Below are 18,560 nucleotides of genomic sequence, written 5' to 3' on the forward strand. Positions count from 1 at the left end.
GCGATGCTCGTTCATGTCTATTTAGAGCGAGCACAAGCGCGAACCCGACGCTGACTTTCGTTGACTTAACGGCCACAGGTGCCGCTGTTAACAAGCAATTCTGAAAGTTACAAATAGTCCCTTTAAGGTTTAAGTATCATGTCTTTATAGAGGTCCAATTTGTGACTTATATTGAACCAAAACAGGATATATTTTACAAACTGTCTTACTGTATATGGGAAATGAGGATATATTATTATATATATTAAACACTTGATTTTAATGTGTTTTGTATGATATTATGCTATGTATTTATTTTGCATTTGTTTTATGTTGTGGCGTCTGAAACTTTAATGTATGTTTAAATGCTGCTGTCTTGGCCAGGTCTCTTTTGCAAAAGAGATTCTTAATCTCAATGATTACAACATGGTTAAATAAAGGTTAAAAAATATATATATATTGTGACCTACAATATCAACCTGGAATCAGCCCAAGAGCCTGTGGACTACCAGCATTAAATGCCCGAGGAGGACTGCTGGTGTTATCCTATGTAAGATGTATGTTGTACATACTCAGCATCACCTGCGTGTGTCAATCACATTGGAACCTTTCCCAAGTGAGGAGCAGTGATCCCATTGGTCGAACTGGAGGGCGAGGGGCGGGACTAAGGCCTCTACGCGGTCTGTGATTGGACGAGAGGCGTGTGGATCATTGCAAGTTTCAAGACGCACTTTTCTATGTTCGCAAGTTGGATGAGGAAGCTCAGAAGTGTCTGCTGTATCTGTGACAGACTGTGTGGGGGGACTGAAGTTAAAGCGACGGACCACGGTAAGAAATGACCTGAATTTGGATGCAACAAGTGTTTTTATTTTAAAGTGACAAGGTCTGTTCTGTTGTTTGTTCCTCCATTGCGTCGTTTCACTCACTTTTTCCTGGTTTGGCTGTTGAAAGTGGAAAGTTTTGTATTTAGCTACTGGCCACTGTTAACTATTTTGGTGGCTTTTGACCCCTTTAGAGCTTCAGCTTACTCACACTGGCCTTTAACACGTTTAAAAAGTGATATATTTGAGTTTAACTCGCATTTGTTTATCTTTGAGCCCATCTCCATATATGACATTTCCTGTCCCAGGCTGCACACCCCTTCACTTAAAAGCAGTCTGAATAACAAAGCTAACATCATCATGTGTTGTTGATGATGCTGTGTGAACATACTGGTTATGGTGCTCTTGCTGACAGCCTAACATTGCCTGTCCTGGCCTGTAGTTTATTCTCTTGACCTTTTTTGGTCATTTTTTTCCCTGCAGAGATCAAGATAATAAGCCTGCAGCTGTAGTCATGTATTTGGCTCTAGTTTGTATTTTTAGTGTGCCCACTATTGCCTAATGCAATTTTAAGGTAAACTAAACTGAAGATTATTGTTTAAAATGTATTAATAAAGTGAGATCAGGCAGGGTGTGAAGTATCTTTAAATATGAAGTTTAATATCTTGACCTTTTTTGGTATTTTTTTCCCTGCTGAGATCAAGATAATAAGCCTACAGCTGTAATTTGGTTTGTATTTTAGTGATCCCACTAATGCAATTTTAGGTGACACATAAACTAAACTGAAGATTATTGTTTAAAATGTATTAATAAACAGAGATGGTGTCAAGTATCTTTAAATATGATGGCTATGAAGATATGGCGTAACCCAGCCTCCTCTTAGAGCTTTACAGGTTATATTAGATATTACTTATTGAGATCAGAGAAGAAGAAGAGACTACAAGGCTGTGAACATTATTTTTTTCTCTGCTAATAAAAGCCATTGGCTATGTGGTACAGTTAAAATAATCCTTTTAACACTGTCCTTATAATACATTTCTTGCCTCTGTTGTGTTCCCCATGGCCATCTTCTGCATGCTCTCTGTCTCTAGTCAATCTCATGGTGGCTATATTTAGCCGGTATCTATTTAAGCCATTCCACTATATGCCCCACAATGCTCCTAGGGCCCTAGGCTAGATTCAGTAGGCTTCTCTTGGGAGGCACTCGATTAGGAGACCCAAATTGCAGAGCTGGGAGAGAATTGAATTTGGGGAGTGAAGTGTGTCATTATTACCCAGACAATGTGGTGTTAATGTAAGTGGTTAGCTCTTTCTGCATTCACAGAGGAAAGCCAGACTACGCATGATAAATATGCATCTGTTATGTCCTCCTCTGCTGTTTGAGAGCAGCTGTAATACCGGACACTTGTAGCTGAACAGGACGTGACACTGAAATGTCAGTCTTGTGTTTCCGCTTGAGTGATCTCAGTCTGGAAGGATTGACCTACTACTACAGATGTAGATTCAGGGAAAACAGCTGCACCATATGTTTATCTTACCGTAGAATGTATGCATGGGAATTGTAGTTTTAAATTTGGTGGTTTGTAGACATAAACTGACAGACCAGTAGCTTTGAAATGTACAGCCTATTCTGCTGTCTGGTGACGGGCGGCCTTAGTTACCCGTGTCCCGTGCCAAAACATGTCCCTGCTAGTCAAAAGCCAGGGTGACTAAAAGGCCCACAACACATACAAACTACTAATGAAGAACTGAATGGTTCCAAGGAACTGGACTTCCTGCACGTATACACACAATGCAATAATGAATGTGTTACAGTAGCTCCTTTATTGGCAGAATGGGTGAGGCTGAATAACAAAGGCAGGTATGCAAATACTGCGCATGGGTAAACAGGAAATGTAAATTTCTTTAAGCTGCAGTGCTCACACTGTCACCCTATAATACTACTACTACAATACACCTGCTCACTCGGGGTTGTCGGCTGTCGCTTCAGTAACAAGTGCATCGTGCAAAAGTCTATTTTTCCCACTGCACCATTTTTAAAATGTAGGATTGACCTTGTTGAAATATCACACCGCCAGCTTCGATGCAGAGCGTATGAAGGATTATACATTTAATTTGATTTCTTCTCAAATTGTGAACTACTCTTAACCTGTTATGTATGTTCCTCTTGTGTTGCAGGAGACAGGCAAAGCCTCTAGGGGGCCATGTCTGGCGGCAGCGGTGCGAACAACAGCTGGACCATCCTCGCTCCTGAGGTATCACCGCTCTGTAAAGCGCTTAGCAAGTCGCTGTGATTGACCTCATTGAAAAACGCATTATTTAAAAAAAAAAAAAAAAGCTCCTTGCCCCAGTTGATTTTCTTTTGGGTCACCTGGATATGAAGTAGGTTTCTGTAATAAGACTGTCTCTGTTTCTTTTTACTTTATGATTTTAACTATTATTTAGAAAAAAAGCAAACTGGCTTAAGAGGCATTGACCTGATGGGGAGTTACACACACACACACACACTAGCTTGTTCAGTGGCCCACAGTAGCTGTTGTTTAAAAGAGTGATGCTCAGAAACAATCAAAAGATAAACTGCATGTTCAGATTAGCCTGGATTGCTCCAGCAATAATATCTAAATGGTAATAATGTCTGTGCGTTTGTGTCCTCTGACTGTCTTTTGTTTGTCTGTTTGTCCCAGGAGACTGCCGCTGAAACCCTGAGGCCTTTGGCAGAGGGGACAAAGCACCATGAAGAAAGCCTCACATCTGCAGCAGGTGTTTGTCACAATACATTTGAGGATTGTGAGATTATTTATGCCACAGGAAAAACATATTTACTTAACACTAGGGATGTCAATTGATTAAAATATTTAATTGCATGATTGTCCATAGTTAATCGTGATTAATCGAATATTTTTTATCTGTTCAAAATGTACCGTAAAGGGAGATTTGTCAAGTATTTCATTCTCTTATCAACACGGGAGTGGACAAATATGCTTTCTTTATGCAAATGTATGTATATATTTATTATTGGAAATCAATTAACAACACAAAACAATGACAGATATTGTTCAGAAACCCTCACAGGTACTGCATTTAGCATAAAAAATATGCTCAAATCATAACATGGCAAACTGCAGCCCAACAGGCAACAACAGCTGTCAGTGTGTCAGTGTGTTGACTTGACTATGACTTAACCCCAAACTGCATGTTATCATCATAAAGTGGGCATGTCTGTAAAGGGGAGACTCGTGGGTACCCATAGAACCCATTTACATTCACATATCTTGAGGTCAGAGGTCAAGGGACCCCTTTGAAAATGGCCATGACTGTTTTTCCTTGCCAAAATTTTGCCTTCTCTAATAATTAATAAAATGAAACAACCTGAAAAGTGAATAATATTATATCACAGCTTATCATTATGTACTATACACACTGGAGAAGGTATTCCAAGTTAGAATAGCTGCATTTCAAAGAGTCACACTTGAAATATGTTTAACTATTGCTCTTGAAGTCGTCCTTCTTGCCTTATGTTTCTGTGTTTGCTGAGCCAGGTTCAGAGGAGAGCCAGCCTGCAAACGGTGCAGAGTCTGCAGAGGGGCTCCCTGTGGAGAGCCACCTGGTAAGACAGCAACACAAATCATTTTCTATAATGTAATATTTGTTTCACAGCTTAGCTGAATATGTAGTTATGATTGGTCAACGAAGGCATTCTGCTGTCTTTTATTTTGTAACTATACCATGCTTTGGTTGAATACTCATTGCTGGTTTGCCAGAGGATATACATTTAAACTGTTTATAGCCTCTAGGAGTGCTTTATTCTGATTGACCAGTGGGTGTGTAGCTACAGTACATTATTACCCTTTCTAACTAAGTATTCATACCTTGAGGATGGTTATTTTCAGCTGTTACCAGGCTACAGTTATTATATGTCCTCTATTTCTTGGCCGCGACCAGTGACTTCCTGGAGTTTCTATTGGTTGCTTGGCAACTAGTCCTATAGCCAAGAAATCGTCCAGCACATAACCCATTGTAAAACGGCGAACTGTTGTTTTACAAAAACTGATGTTTTTACACGTTTTTTGTACAGATTTAACGAGATAGAAAGAGAGATATAACGTGTTAATTAGTATTTTGTTACCTTTGGACAGAGCCAGGCTAGCACCCTTCCTTACCCTTCTTGTGCTAAACTAAGCTAACTGGCTGTAGCTTTATATTTACCGTACAGATACAGGAGTGGTTTAAAACTCCTCATCTAACTCTCTGCCCAAAATTTTGAATTAGGCTCATTGCTTGAGTTTAAAGAGGGCCTATTATGTTGTGGTGCTTTTTCCCTTTCCTTTAGTGTGTTATATAATTTATGGTGCATGTGAAAGGTCTGCAAAGTTACAAAGCCCAAAGTCCACGCCAAAGGGAGTTAACTCTCCCCCACAGAAACACTGCTCCTGAACTGCCTGAAACGCCTTGCTTGAAGTCCCGCCTTTTCTTCTGTAACGTGGTGATGTCACCAAGTAACACATTTGCATAATACCTGCCTAGCGGCTAGTTTGGCACGCCCTCAAACAAAGCTGGTTAGAGCAGAGCTGGAAACCAAAAGTGCTGAAAGGGAGCTCTAAAAGCTTTGACTGATGGTGGTAATACATATTATAATGGCCTGATTCTTTTACGCAGGTATCAGAAGAAAAAACAGCAGAGCTAAGCGGAGACACGAGCGCAGAGTACCACACCGCCGTGCCCGCCGTCGTCACTGATGCCTCTGTTCCCACCTCCTTGGAAGTCTCCGGCAGCTCCGTCCCCGGCAGTGATGGACTCAGCCAGTCAGAGGGCCTACCTGAGGGCGCGGCGCAGTCCAGCCCTGACCCCGATTCGTTTTCTGACTCCTACACCCACATAAGCCCGTCTCCTGATGACCCCCCAGCCTTACTGCTGAGCACAGAGACTCTGGGAGGGGGGGAGTTCACACAGGAAGAAGAGAGGCTCGCACAGGAAGGAGCACTGCATCCACTGAACGGGGAGGAGCTACAACAGGAAGAGGAGGGGTCAGAGCTGTTTCCAAGGACGACCGACTTAAGGAAACAGGCAGGTATGAACAACAAGACTTTTATTATTAGATTAATATTATAATAACCTCATTATCAGCCTTTATTATGTCGTTATATAAAGATCATTACCTGGTATGCCTGTATCCTTTCCTTTAGACTAAGTCATATGTACTGTTTGTGTTTGAAGTGTACTTGGTGGACCAGCTGGTTATGGAATTGTTCAGTATCTGGGCCAGGAGGTTGTCTGGAGAGGCTGTGGTCGGTACGAGGCAGGGAGCACGATGTGACAGAGAAGCTTTTAGTTGCATGACAACCTGCAGAAGTAAATTGGCTTCAGAGGGACTGGGACCTCAAAAGTTTTTTGCAGTGTGGTGTTTTTGGTCCGCAGCTCTTTTTTTTTTTTTTTCGCTACAGAATTAAGAAAAAGTCTTCTTTTGCTCTGTTGTGCATTTTCTTCATACACTTTTCGTTCACCAACTAGAGTTCAGAGTCAGTGAGTTCTTTTACAGTGCCCTTTTATGGTGCCATTGCTCTTCTACAATAAATTTAATGCAAATACTTTGGAAAACTTTGGTGCCAGAAGTTCCAAATTGAAGCATTTGAATCACTTTCCAGACGATTTATTCAAGATTTAAGCCTTTTGTTTATGCAGTTTAAAGGAAAATAAGGAATGGTAATGGAGCAAATTAACCAGCGTGCCATGCACAGCAGAGCCAATAAAGAAGCAAGTCTTATCTCCCATGAGGAGTATACTGCTTCATCACACCGATTACAGCGCCAGAGCTGCTGTGCTATCTAACATCAACTTTGTAAATGCAAGAGCAAATTTGTGCCCAATGATGTGCAACAGCTTTAAAATAATAAGTGTGGCAGAAAATAAAATTGTATAATGGATACGTACACATTAAATGATCAGCTGTTTTGAACAGTTATGCCTTCGGAGTTCACATTGAATAGATTACATCTGTAAAGTCCAAAAATACTTTAACAACAACTTTTCATCCTCTTCCCTTCCACTGCTCCAGACTCCCTTGTGGATTCAGAGGTGGGTGAGAAGACGGGAGACGAGGCAGAGCCAGAGGTGAAGAGAAGGAGGTCTCTCCTAGCAGCTCTGGAGCGCGTCGGAAGGACAGAGGAGGAAGAGGAAGGAGAAGAAGAGTTTCAGCTGCCACAGCGGAGGGATGACAGCGGGTTCTCTGTGAACAAGTGCATCCTGGGTGCTGTCATCCTGTTAGGCCTTGGCACCATCTTTTTCTCAGGTAGGCGTCCCCTTTGCCTGGTACTGTGTTGATGAATCTTAAGATGTTAAAGTGAAGTTAGAGGAAAATGAGGAGTTACTAGCTGTAAACGAGACAAAGGTGCTCTGAGACTGAGGTGTATTATACCTGCAGGTGTCTTCATGGACCTGGATGAGGGTAGGTTATGTGTGTGTGAATGAGTGTGTTCTTGCCCACTGCATGTTTGTGTGTTTGAATTTGCATGCAGAAAAAATTGTTTTGCAGCTGACACCTTTTTCGGAAGCGAATTTTAAAAGCACTACAGGCAAACGTGTGTGTGTGAGCACAATAGAGAATGATTCATGCACTTTTGTTACGAGGCTTATTTGCTGTCGTTGAATGAAAACCTCATACCACATCACCACAATGCAAACCAATCATTTTGAGCTTGACCACCATATCTGTGCTTGCGAAACAACAGATTTTTAAGTATTAATAACTTCTTCATAGCATGATAAATGTTAAAACTTTACAAGAACATAGATCACTGGTTCCCAACCTGGGGGTCTCAACCCCCACTGGGAGTCGCCACACTGAACACGAGCCATATTCACAGAGCCTTCCCTCTCTGCTAAACAGCCTCGTCCTGCTTTAGAAAAGTACGCAGCTAAAACAACCAAAGAGCTGATAGAACAATGACTAAGCGCCAAGGGAGAAGAAAACACTGAATTAGTAAAAAACAAAGCCTATAAAGTATGAATGATTATTAAGAATTAAAAAAATACACAATACAGAGAATTGTATTAAAAGTCCCTAAAAACAACAGGAAACTCATCTCTGACTGATACGATATTCATAGGAAATAATCTGCTCAAAATTCATCCAAATCGCTCTTTTTACACAAACTTCCTGCAGTTATTGCATTCATTATTTGGATTAATTGTATTGTATTGGTATGGATTGAATATGGCATGAAATATCCATAAAATATGTCACTTAGTCAGGGTTCATCAGTTTACTCAATGATAGAAAAGGGGTACCCTAAGGTAAAAGGTTGGGAACCACTGACATAGACGATAAGGCAACATTTTAAACTGAAAAGTTGCACAATTGGAGATACAAGGTTTTCAAACACCAATAAATATATTGTCCTTAACCTTTCATTTTATATGATGTTATACAGTCAGTGTAAATATGCCCTTAATCAGCTGGTTGTTTGGGTAGGTGGCATTTTTTCCATCATATGCAAAGCTTTTGCTAGTGTCCTTTGACAGCGTATTTATTCACATGAACATTAAGCTTTGCATAATACATTTGCAGAGAGCGACTACGGTACGATGGAGCTGAAAGATGCAGAGGTACCTGGAAAACAGGTCAGTCTGACGTCAATTTGTCACTTATTTTTTTGTCCTTCTATTCTGTCTGTGTTCTCTCCATTATAAATACCATTTGTGTGCCTAGTTTACAGCACAGTGAGTACCACCACATGAATTTTTAGTGTGATATGCTCAGCAGGAGACCACCCACAACACTGGCAGCATTACTGCTATTGTCTACCAACTGTGCTACTCTGGACTTTTGTTCTTTCCCGCCTCACCGTCACATACTGTTCTCTCACTTCTCGACTTCTCAGTCTGGCAACAGTTATCCTGGGAAGTCGTCGTCTAAAATCTCGCCACTGTGTTGTACTGTGTGTGCAATTTGTTGACAGGAGTGGCTTAATCCAGAGGTTCCTCCACCCCCAGTAGATGCTGACAATACAGAGCTTCTAAATAAGTTAGCCGAAGGGAACCCACAGCTTTCTGTGCTACAAGCCCAACTTCAGGTGTGACTCCATTCTGTCTCTCACCTTCTCTCTCCTCTGTGTGTGTTTGTGTGTGGTATACATACATACGTACATGGATGTGTGTCTGTGCATAAACGTGTCACTGAGTTTGTAATATTCTCACAGGACTCTTTTCTCCTGTTCTTTTTTTTTTTTTTTCACACAGGCACAGAAAGAAGAGCTAAAAGTAGCCAAGGGACAGGCAGCAGAGGGAGCAAAGGAGCGGCTGCGGTGGGAGGAGGTGGAGAAGGAAAACAGTAGGTTGAAGAAAGAGATGACATCTCTCCCTGTCCTTCAGAAAGAGAACAAGAGGATGAAGAGAGAGCTGGAGTCTGTCCCGGCCCTACAGAAAGAACTAGAAACACTGAGATCCTCTGTGACTGAGTTAAAACACCCCTCAGGTACCAAGGGACAGAGGGGGGAGGGTAGAAGATGTAGAAGGATGATAGTTATTAGACAGCCAGGGACAGTGCTGCATGTTTCTTACCTTTTCTTCTTTTCACTTGAATGCTCACTTCTCGTCTTTGTAGTTGTAGTGACTTCTTGTGTTTCTCTCAGCAGCCAGTGAAGCAGCTCAAGCGCCTGTGAAGCCCACCACATCGCCCCCCAGTGGCCAGCCAGAGGAGAGCACGCAGGTCACAGCCGGATCTACAGAGACACAGCCCAAGAAGCCAAGAGATGACCAGAGGGAGAAGAAGAAAGATGTGAAGAAGGATAAAATGGACATGGGCGAGAAGAAGGAGTGGAAAGCGAGAGATAAATCTGAATGGAAGGAAGGAGAGATACGTGAGCAGAAAGATGGAGGTAAAGCAGAATGGAAAAAGGGAAAACAGGAGCCAGGAAAGTTTGACAAAGAGAAAGATAAGGAAGGGAAGCAAAAGAGGCACAGCGATGAGACAAAACAATGGAAGGAGAAAGACCGGAAGAAAGAAAAGGTGAGCAGAGGTGATGAAGGAAAGCCATGGAAGGATAGGGAAGGGAAGAAAGATCGGGTAGAAAAGAGTGAGAGAAAAGAAGGTAAGGATAAAGACTGGATAAAGCATGAGAAAGTTAAGGAGGGTAAACAATGGAGGGGTAAGGAGGAGAAGAAGGATTGGAAGGTAGGAAAAGACCACGGAGAGAAGCTCAAGGGCAAGGAGGAGTGGAATGGAGAGAAGGAATGGAGGAAGGGGAAAGATGGCTTGAAGGAAAGTGAAAAAGAGAAACGGGAGAAAAAAGATTGGAAAGAGAAAGGAGAGAAGAAAGAGTGGAAGAAAAAAGACGGTGACTGGAAAAGTAAAAATGGCAAAGATCATAGTAAGGAAGGGAAAGGAAAGGGTGAAAGGAAACAGTGGGAAGAGAGAAAAAATCACGGTAAAGAAAGGAAGGGGAAGGATGAGAGGATACAGTGGAATGAGAAGAAGAGTAAAGACGATAAGGAGTGGAGGAAGAAAGATGAGAGGAAAACGCAAGAAGAACCGTTGAAGACAGGAGTAGATAAAGACAGAAAGGACAGATCAAGCTCCCAGAAACACAAAGATGAGCACAAATCTAACAGTCATCACGGCCACAAGGAAAAGCACCTGTGGGGAGACGACAGGAAGCATCTTCACTCTCACAGCCGACCCTCCCAGGAGCAGCCCGAGTACTGGGTCCAGCAGCGAGACCGCCTCCAGAACAACCCCAAACCAGCACCGCAGTGTGACTCACTGGAGACCTGTGCTCAGGCCGAGGGGCTGCTCCCCGTCCCCTTACCCGAGTTTGAGGCCATCCTCGACACTTACCTGGCCAAGGCGGAGGAGGCGGGAGTGGATGGTGCCAAAAGAGAAGAGCTCAAAAAGCTAGCCACCGAATTCTTCAAGGACGGAGTCTTTGTTCACGACCAGACGAGCTTTCAAGAGTTCGTCGAAGATTTGACAGATATTTTGGAAGACATGGTGGAAGGAGACGACGACGACGACGATGACGACGACGCAGAGGAAGAGGATAGTGCCATAGAAGAAGAAATGGAGGAGTTTGAAACAGAAGTTATGAAAAAGTTTTCCTTGCCAGGAGCTGTAGAGAAAGAGGAGAGATCCAAAGGGGAGTTGAAGAAGGAGAGCGGACGAGGACGTGGCTGATGAAGTGATGGAATTCACGTTACCTTGAATTCTTGAAGAAAACTTTTCTCTCATGCCTCCATGGTGAATCAAGAATCATGATAAATTGAGGTACATGGGGCCGCGTTTAACAGCAGCGAAACTCTCACACAACTTGTGCAGTATAGTTCAAGTCTCATTTAAGGATGAACCGATCCGACTTTTTCAGTCCCAATACCGATACCCGGGCTTCGGATATCAGCCGATACCGAGAACCGATCCGATACCACTGTGTAATTAATAAACTGCATGCCTCACTGTGTGGAAGTTACTGGATCAGGCTTGACTTAAATATTGCTTTCCCAACTTTGTAAACAAAATGTAACAAATAAATACATAAATACAGTTTTACTGAATTGTATGAAGATAATAAAATCGTACACCTGCAACTTGGTAAAAACAAATCTTCAAAATTAACAGGAATTACAACTTTTTAATGCAGCACAAATTGGTCAAAACTCAAAAATTCCAGTATATAATATACATTATATACAAACATAGAATTGAATTGAATTGATCGTCATTGTCACCAATATCCGATCCGGCTATTTGAGTCAGAATCGGCCCGATATCCCATCTGGTAACGGTGCGTCTCATTTATCCAGTCGTAGGCTCACTAATTCCTAAACACATGCATCTTTGCTAAAGCCTTACTATCTAAAACACTTCGGACTCGCACGGACAGGTAGCGCGCCTGCGCGAGCATGAGACTGTTGTTTATGCAGATGTTTAAATAGTAAGGTTATGGCGAAAGCCCTCATTTACTTCAGTTCATCAAGACATTTCTCCATTTTTTGATTCTTCTTTCACCGAGGAGGCATGCGAGAAAAACAAAAGTTTTCCTCAAGAATTCAAGGTTAACACTGGGCGAGTAACTGATATACAAATGGTCATTTCGTGGGTGAAGTATAAGAGCAGTCATGACGGATGAGAGGTTATTCAAAGGGAACATTTTGTATTGGACCACAAACGCTTCCGAGTCTACATTTATCATCCTGTCACCCTTTTTACGGGATCTTATTTTACCCCTGCCATCTGCTGTCCAAGAAGTTCAACTTAAAAACTTAATTTCACTGTTCTTGGGTCGTTTTGTATTTTACCTCTGCACACGCAGGCACATTAGTACTTAATAATGGAGAAAGTGTTTTTTGCATCTTCATAAGGTGTTTTGGGGATGAACTTGAGAGAGAAGAAACGGATACTTAAGAACCATTATGCATACGTTACATAGCCTTCCTGGGCTCTTTCTTCTAGTGTTCAATCCATAGAAAACCCCACGTCTATTTTATTTGTAACTGAGCACCTGCAGCTAATGTTGAACATCCGTTGGTGTGAAAGTCATTTCTGCTCCTTTCTTCCTTTGCACAGGGGAGATTAAACCTGTTAGACTGAGTTGGGTGTTACTCTGCTTTGACTCTGTAAAGTCTTATTCACACACCACACCTCTTCCTCTGCAAACTGCACTGTGCACTGATGAAGTCTACATATTCACTGATCCTACTCTGTACCTACAGTATGCCATCTAATTGCTTTAGCCTGGCACTTAAATGTCAGATTATCTTTTAAATCATTAGTTTTTAGAAAGGGTGGTTTGAACGGCTGATAAAAGTTTAGTGAAAATTGTATGTGAAATTAGAGAAGTCTGCATTGACTTTGTTTTTTGTTTGTTTGTACATATTGCATTAAATGTCTTTGCTGAAATACAGAAATATATAATTAACTTAATATATAGTTTGGCATAATATAGATACAAATAATAATTGGTTGGCACATAAGATATCAACATGTTGAGCATGTATGTTTCTTTTCAGGTACAGAACTCATGTTGCGCACTAAAATGTCCTTAATTATTGTTTTATCATGAATGTAACATTTGTTTTTATTGATTAGGTTGCTCATGGCAGCACTGAGGTTGTGGCACGTAGTTTCCAAAAAAAGCATGTTTTCCTTGCTTTCTGTTTACACGCTAACTTATTAAATGTTGCTGCTTCGAGGGGCCTACAGCTGCGTAGAGATTTTCAGAGGGTGTCGCTGCTGAACCACATGCTGTGTGGCAGCATAGAGAACTTATGTATGTTAGGATGTTCATATTTGGCCCTGTTACTGTCACAAGAGCAGAATAATAAATTTGTTGCATCACTGTACATAACTTGCTTTTGTCTTCTTTTCACTTGTTAAATGTGAATGCCACCCGCGAACATCTACTCATTTTATTAGACATAGTGATTTCAGGTCTTCATCTGAATTTGATCCTGTTTAGGGTTTACACGTCCTGATGATTCTGCAAGGTGAGACAGAAGGTGAGATCTTTTCTTTTGTTGATAATTAATAATAAGTTTATGGTTGTTTGAACACTTGTTCCACCAATTTCTTGTTGAAAGTCAGTGGAATCTGTAAAAAGCTGTCACCTCTGTTGTATTGATCTGTCAGCAGATGAGTGATGTGTTACTGTGCGTGCCATTGCAGATGAATCAACTCCTCTTTTCTCCTTGGATTGCCTTTGCCAGACTGATGTTAACTTCTCCTCTGGGATACTTTTTTTTTGCTGTTCCTTCCTGTTCTGTTCCCTGTATTTGGATGGGTGGAGCAACGACTTGGCTGATGGCGGCAGAGGAGAATGGATAAGGAGAGGGTGAGATTGACTAAGAGGACTTCATGTCATTCAGTGTTTTGTTAGTCAATCATTGTGCATGTTTGTTACTAGAAACTGGAGCCTGGTTAAATGTTGAAACTGTTTACATGAATACTGATTATCAGTATAGATATGTTGTAGATCCAAGAGAATTAACAGTAGTTCTCTGGATGTGAGAAATATTGATACTCAAAGTGAGGTGCCATTCCTCCTCATAATGTTGTCAATCTGCTATCTTCAGCTGTAATGTCACACACACGCAAATACACATACAATTTATACTGCTGCCTCTGCGTAAAAGCAACATCTCGTGCAGGTTTACGATCCCCAACGCACACTTCTCTATAATGAATAACTACATAATAAAGTCTGTGAAAGCAGACCCTGTAAATCAACCTGCTCTATACGTGTGTGACTTTAAGGACCTCTGAGTTTTTCACACACTTTTTTTTTTACATTTATTTGCATGAAACATTTAAAGCAGTAAATGCATCTACTCTCCAGGCCAACCGCTGGATGAGTGAGTGCAGCAGGCAATCAAGGAATTCAAGAAGTATGGATTATGTAGCGAAATATAGACCAGCAACTCCTTAGACACAAATACATTAATCACGAGACAAGTAGCAGCATCGCCCCATGGAAAACCCTGATGCTTTTATAACACTGTAGTGATTCCTCAGTCCTCTCTGTAAGTCATTTATTTCGTGTTAGTAGCTGCACTCTCTTCCCTCAACGATGGCCGAGGGAATGGAAGGAGAAGGACTGAAGACTGCTGTTTCAGGTGTATATAGATGTGTGTGTTTGTGTGTGTGTGTGTCTCATGCAGCTGAGACATGAAAACTAGGGTATGGGGATATTTGGATGATAAAGCCATTGTGCTTGTCAGCACTAACTGCCTCCCTAATATGCCAATTGTGCACATCCTGTCAGAGCTTTGGCTTAAATGATACAACTTTTCTGAGGCAAAACCCAAGTGCCTCGTTCTCAGAAGTTTCTGCAACACAGACTGTGTAATTATATCTGATTTACCGCTCTCTTTTTTGCCCTCTGCAGCTTTTTGCCCACAGTTTCACGCTCACACAAGGCGAAGGAAGAAATGTGGGACTGTTGTTCATGCATTGGCATGAACAACAGAGCAAAACATTAAACTACTTGTTATATGTTTAACCCGTCCTCACTCTGATTGTTAGTCTGGGGTTTCTTGAACGAGGTGATTCATCCAGCGACCCATATCCTGCCAGAGACGAGTTACACGCTGAGATTGCATCTGAAAATGCAATCACGTCATGGAAAAAGGTCAGCGGGCGTTTGGGAAACATGGTTTACAATTCTACTGGTTGCAATGAATAGTGTTCAGAAAACACAAGCTGTAAATAGATAGAGAGAAGTGAGTGAATGATTTATCTTCTTTACCGGGAGAGGTCGGCTAGAAAAAGGCCAGGAAGACACAACTTACTCGCACACGTACCTGAGTTGGTGAGTCTCTCTGATTTGTTTCTCTTCTATCCGAAATTGAACTTTAATCCGTATCATAAATTAACTGTATTTTAGAAATGTATTATTCTTATGATCAACAGCATTTCTCATTTTTAGCTTTGCCGAAATATTGGCCCGAAGATCAAACCCTGTCCGCCTCTTGACTTGTGATGGAGACTGCTATTGGTGTGCTGGTGTCCCAGTTCAAGGCATACGCTGGCAGCGATGGTTCCTCTGACACGCTGAGCAGAGATGAGTTCCACAGACTGGTCACATCAGAGCTCCCTAACTTTGTCAAGGTAAGGACTGTAGGTTTAACACGCGACAACACTGCTGTGATACACCAGTGAAGTGTGGTTGTGTTTGGTTGCTTATTATTGTAATATATTCCAGTGGGTGGAGGGTTTTTACTTGAATATCTATTGTCTGTTTTTTGGTCCAAAATGTCCCATAAATATGCTGGTTTATAATGCAGGGATTTTACCTCTTACTCTGATTGAGTCGTTTTTTTGTTTTGTTTTTTTACTTGAAGGATAATACTAGTGATATTCTCTTTTTTTTCTTCTTGTCAACAAATTCCATGAAAAGACAAAAAACAAAAATGAATTGGTCAGTGTTTCCTACAAATCCAAAACCTAATGCAGCTTATTCCTCTGTGCTATAGAGCTCCATTGTTGTCCTAAAACTACTAAAAACACATCAGTCGGCCACATTGTTGCATAGGGTGCCATGGTTCTTCATTACAATGAACATACTTTTATTTTGGATTTATCACACATACATCGTCTTGCTGCCATAAATACTCACTAGTGCACCAAATGTGTATTCATCAGTGCCTGATAGTCCCCAACAAATGCACCCTTTATTCCTTTTTGAGTAACATTTGTTTGATGTTTTCATTTGTGTGTGAGGCATTTGTAACCGTGTGTTTTGAAAGGTGCTATATGAATAAAGCTTTACTAACTTACTTACTTACTTACATTTGCTACAAGCTACAGTGCCGAGGTGTTTTAGGGAATCAATGAGCCTGATTTAAAGAGGAACTATTGTGCTTTTGTGCTTTTTCTCTTCCCTTTATAGTGTATGTAGTTTTTTGTGCATGTAAAAGGTCTGCAAAGTTACAAAGCCCAAAGTCCACGCCAAAGGCAGTTGCTCTCCCCCACAGAAACACTGCTCCTGAACATCCTGAAACGCCTTGCTTGAAGTCCCGCCTTTTCTTCCATAACATGGTGATGTCACCAAGTAACACATTTGCAATACAGCTTGTTTGGCACGCCCTCAAACAAAGCTAGGAGCAGCAGGAGCTCAAACAGAGCGTTTCAGACAGAGTTGCTAAGTCCGCTTGGGCTTGTTTCTAAAGTGTAGTTGCTTATTTGGGCTTGCTCCTGTCTCTCTCCTCTATACCAGTCTAGTTTGTCCTGTTGCAGGATCCGCACACAAAGTTACAAGCTAAAAATGGATGCAAAAATGACATAAAATGTTCAACTTCTTTAAGTTTATAACAAGAAAAATGTCAATTTACAAGCTAAAAATGGATGAAAGCATGTAAAAATGTTCTAGTAGAAACCCAAAATACAAGTATGCACTTTAAAATAAGCATGACGGGTCCTCTTTAAGAGTATACGCATGTATTTAGGGCTAAATATCTCTTTGATTTTTAGAAGGAACAAATGGGTTTGTGGCTGAGAGTAACAGAAAGGCTGGGGGGCATCTGAACGTATTTAGAGACCGACACAACCCCTCGTTGCTTTTTGTCTTTTCATTAGATTAGTTGAGAATAACAAAAACATAGAATATCACCAGTAGATTTGTGATAAAGTACTGCACTGAGCTACCTGTTTGAAAGACGAGCCACCTACAGTTAATCCAATACAGGAACATATTCTAAGTTAGCTCTGAAACTCTTTGTTTGTGGTGCAAAAAACAGCTTCCACATAAGGGCAGATTCATATTGAAATGGGTTTCATCTGGAGGCCACATTGGTCCTTTTTTTTTGCTGTGACCATATAATTAACTGTTAGTCATACTTGCGTTCAAAAGGCCACTTCTGCAGATTTTAATGCATGTGGTCTTACTATACTTCTGAGTCATATAACAGTACTTGAAAAGAAGATTTTACTCTCTCCACTCTACTTCTTTCCTGTGATCTAGAGTAGTTATATATCTCATGTTTGGGACAGGATAGAACTGCAAATGTTTCCTAGAAACAATGAGTTTGTCATAAAGAGTTGCCAGCCTTCAGAGACTTCATAGTTTCACTCTCTAGTTGTTGTGGTTGTGTCCTCATGTTTTAACCAGAGACCAATGGCAGAAAGTAGTAGCTCCTGAGGCCCAACAAAAAAATACAAGTATGGAAAATTCCATGTGTTTCTCCTTGCATGAAGGAGCAGTTGAAATAACCCAAATTTGGCCACTAGATGGTGACAGAGCCACAGCTCCTTGGGGCCAAAACCTCCTCTGCTGACATTGCATTAATCTTTTAACTGGTGTACGTGCCAGTGGTGTCATCTTGCCTCTCTCATCGCCCCACACACTCAATATCACAGTTGCTCCACACTGACTCTCACTATGTTTCTTTTTTTTTTAGTATTTGATGTAGTATCTTCCTGTTTTTCCTGCAGAATGCTGCTGACCCCGCTGCCATTGACCAGCTCATGAGCTCATTGGACAAGGACAATGATGGAGAGCTCAACTTCCTGGAGTTCTGGCAGCTGATTGGGCATCTCGCAAGCAAGCATGGGGGGTTCAGCCAATAGATAGCGTCCTGTCCTCAGATACTCTGTTACAGTTTTTTTTATGCATGTAACTGACTTGTCTGAGTGCCATACACAGTTTGAACAAATGGGAAAACAGCCAAATGGAAAACACCCTGAAGTCTGTTTCGACTGCAAATCACTGTTTTTACCAGTAGTCTGCGTTCCTTCTCACCTCGTTGTCCTCTTCTCACCGTGCAACTGCAAAACTGGCACAGACTGTTGCAGAGTACTATTGAACAATTTGCATCATTAGCAATGTTAGAACCAGTCCAAGCTGTTTCCCAGCACACACACACACACACACACACACACACAAACACTCACAGCTGCTTGTGCTTACAGGTCTATGAAGGAGTTGCAGACATGGGAATGCAGAAAACTGTTTGTGTGTGTGTCTGTGTAAGCATTATATATTATGGGCTTGTCTAATTATTGGAAAAAGCATCTTGTGAATGTTTATCATTTCCCTCCAGGACACACACACAGAGGTGTGTTGTTGGCAGAGCAGGATTATATCTGTTCAATAAACAAAATGTTTAAAACCACATTAAATATCTTGCTGTCCAGGCCTTTCATTTTGACAATATGTTTCTAAAAGTTTCCTTTCTTCTGAACACTGTCTTTTCCATTCTTTGCACAAGTGAGTACAGTTTCAGGGTGTGGCTTGAGTACATCTGTCTGTTGGGAAAGCTTTGAACACACGCGCACTT

At 41.4% G+C, this 18,560-nt stretch overlaps 3 protein-coding genes across 12 annotated transcripts in view; all 3 read left to right on the forward strand.

The window, feature by feature from the left end:
* shc1 (SHC (Src homology 2 domain containing) transforming protein 1) overlaps positions 1-18,402 on the forward strand; it is a 49,073-nt gene extending 30,671 nt beyond the window's left edge. The window contains exons 13-14 of one of the 2 annotated variants that reach the window (XR_005208840.1): positions 8,513-8,516; positions 18,136-18,402. The gene's annotated coding sequence lies outside the window, so the exon portion shown is untranslated. The remainder of the gene's footprint in view (positions 1-8,512; positions 8,517-18,135) is intronic. The other variant, XR_005208841.1, reaches the window with a different exon arrangement.
* pbxip1b (pre-B-cell leukemia homeobox interacting protein 1b) lies at positions 660-13,130 on the forward strand. 9 transcript variants are annotated; one of them, XM_037784593.1, is made up of 12 exons: positions 660-807; positions 2,979-3,055; positions 3,485-3,560; positions 4,340-4,407; positions 5,457-5,868; positions 6,015-6,089; positions 6,853-7,086; positions 7,219-7,242; positions 8,365-8,417; positions 8,756-8,869; positions 9,036-9,270; positions 9,428-13,130. In XM_037784593.1, the coding sequence occupies exons 2-12, from the start codon at positions 3,005-3,007 to the stop codon at positions 10,966-10,968; spliced, it is 2,883 nt and encodes a 960-aa protein (XP_037640521.1). In that variant the 5' UTR covers positions 660-807; positions 2,979-3,004; the 3' UTR covers positions 10,969-13,130. The 9 variants fall into 9 exon arrangements, with proteins under 9 accessions (XP_037640521.1, XP_037640522.1, XP_037640527.1 ...); XM_037784594.1 differs by having other exon boundaries at positions 9,431-13,130; XM_037784599.1 differs by having other exon boundaries at positions 9,036-9,126.
* On the forward strand, positions 14,978-18,175 carry LOC119496927 (protein S100-A11-like). Its single transcript, XM_037784610.1, has 3 exons — positions 14,978-15,094; positions 15,212-15,393; positions 17,716-18,175. The coding sequence occupies exons 2-3, from the start codon at positions 15,265-15,267 to the stop codon at positions 17,848-17,850; spliced, it is 264 nt and encodes an 87-aa protein (XP_037640538.1). The 5' UTR covers positions 14,978-15,094; positions 15,212-15,264; the 3' UTR covers positions 17,851-18,175.
* Positions 18,403-18,560: the final 158 nt, after the last annotated feature.

This window comes from Sebastes umbrosus, chromosome 11, assembly GCF_015220745.1.
Source record: "Sebastes umbrosus isolate fSebUmb1 chromosome 11, fSebUmb1.pri, whole genome shotgun sequence".
NCBI lineage: Eukaryota > Metazoa > Chordata > Actinopteri > Perciformes > Sebastidae > Sebastes > Sebastes umbrosus.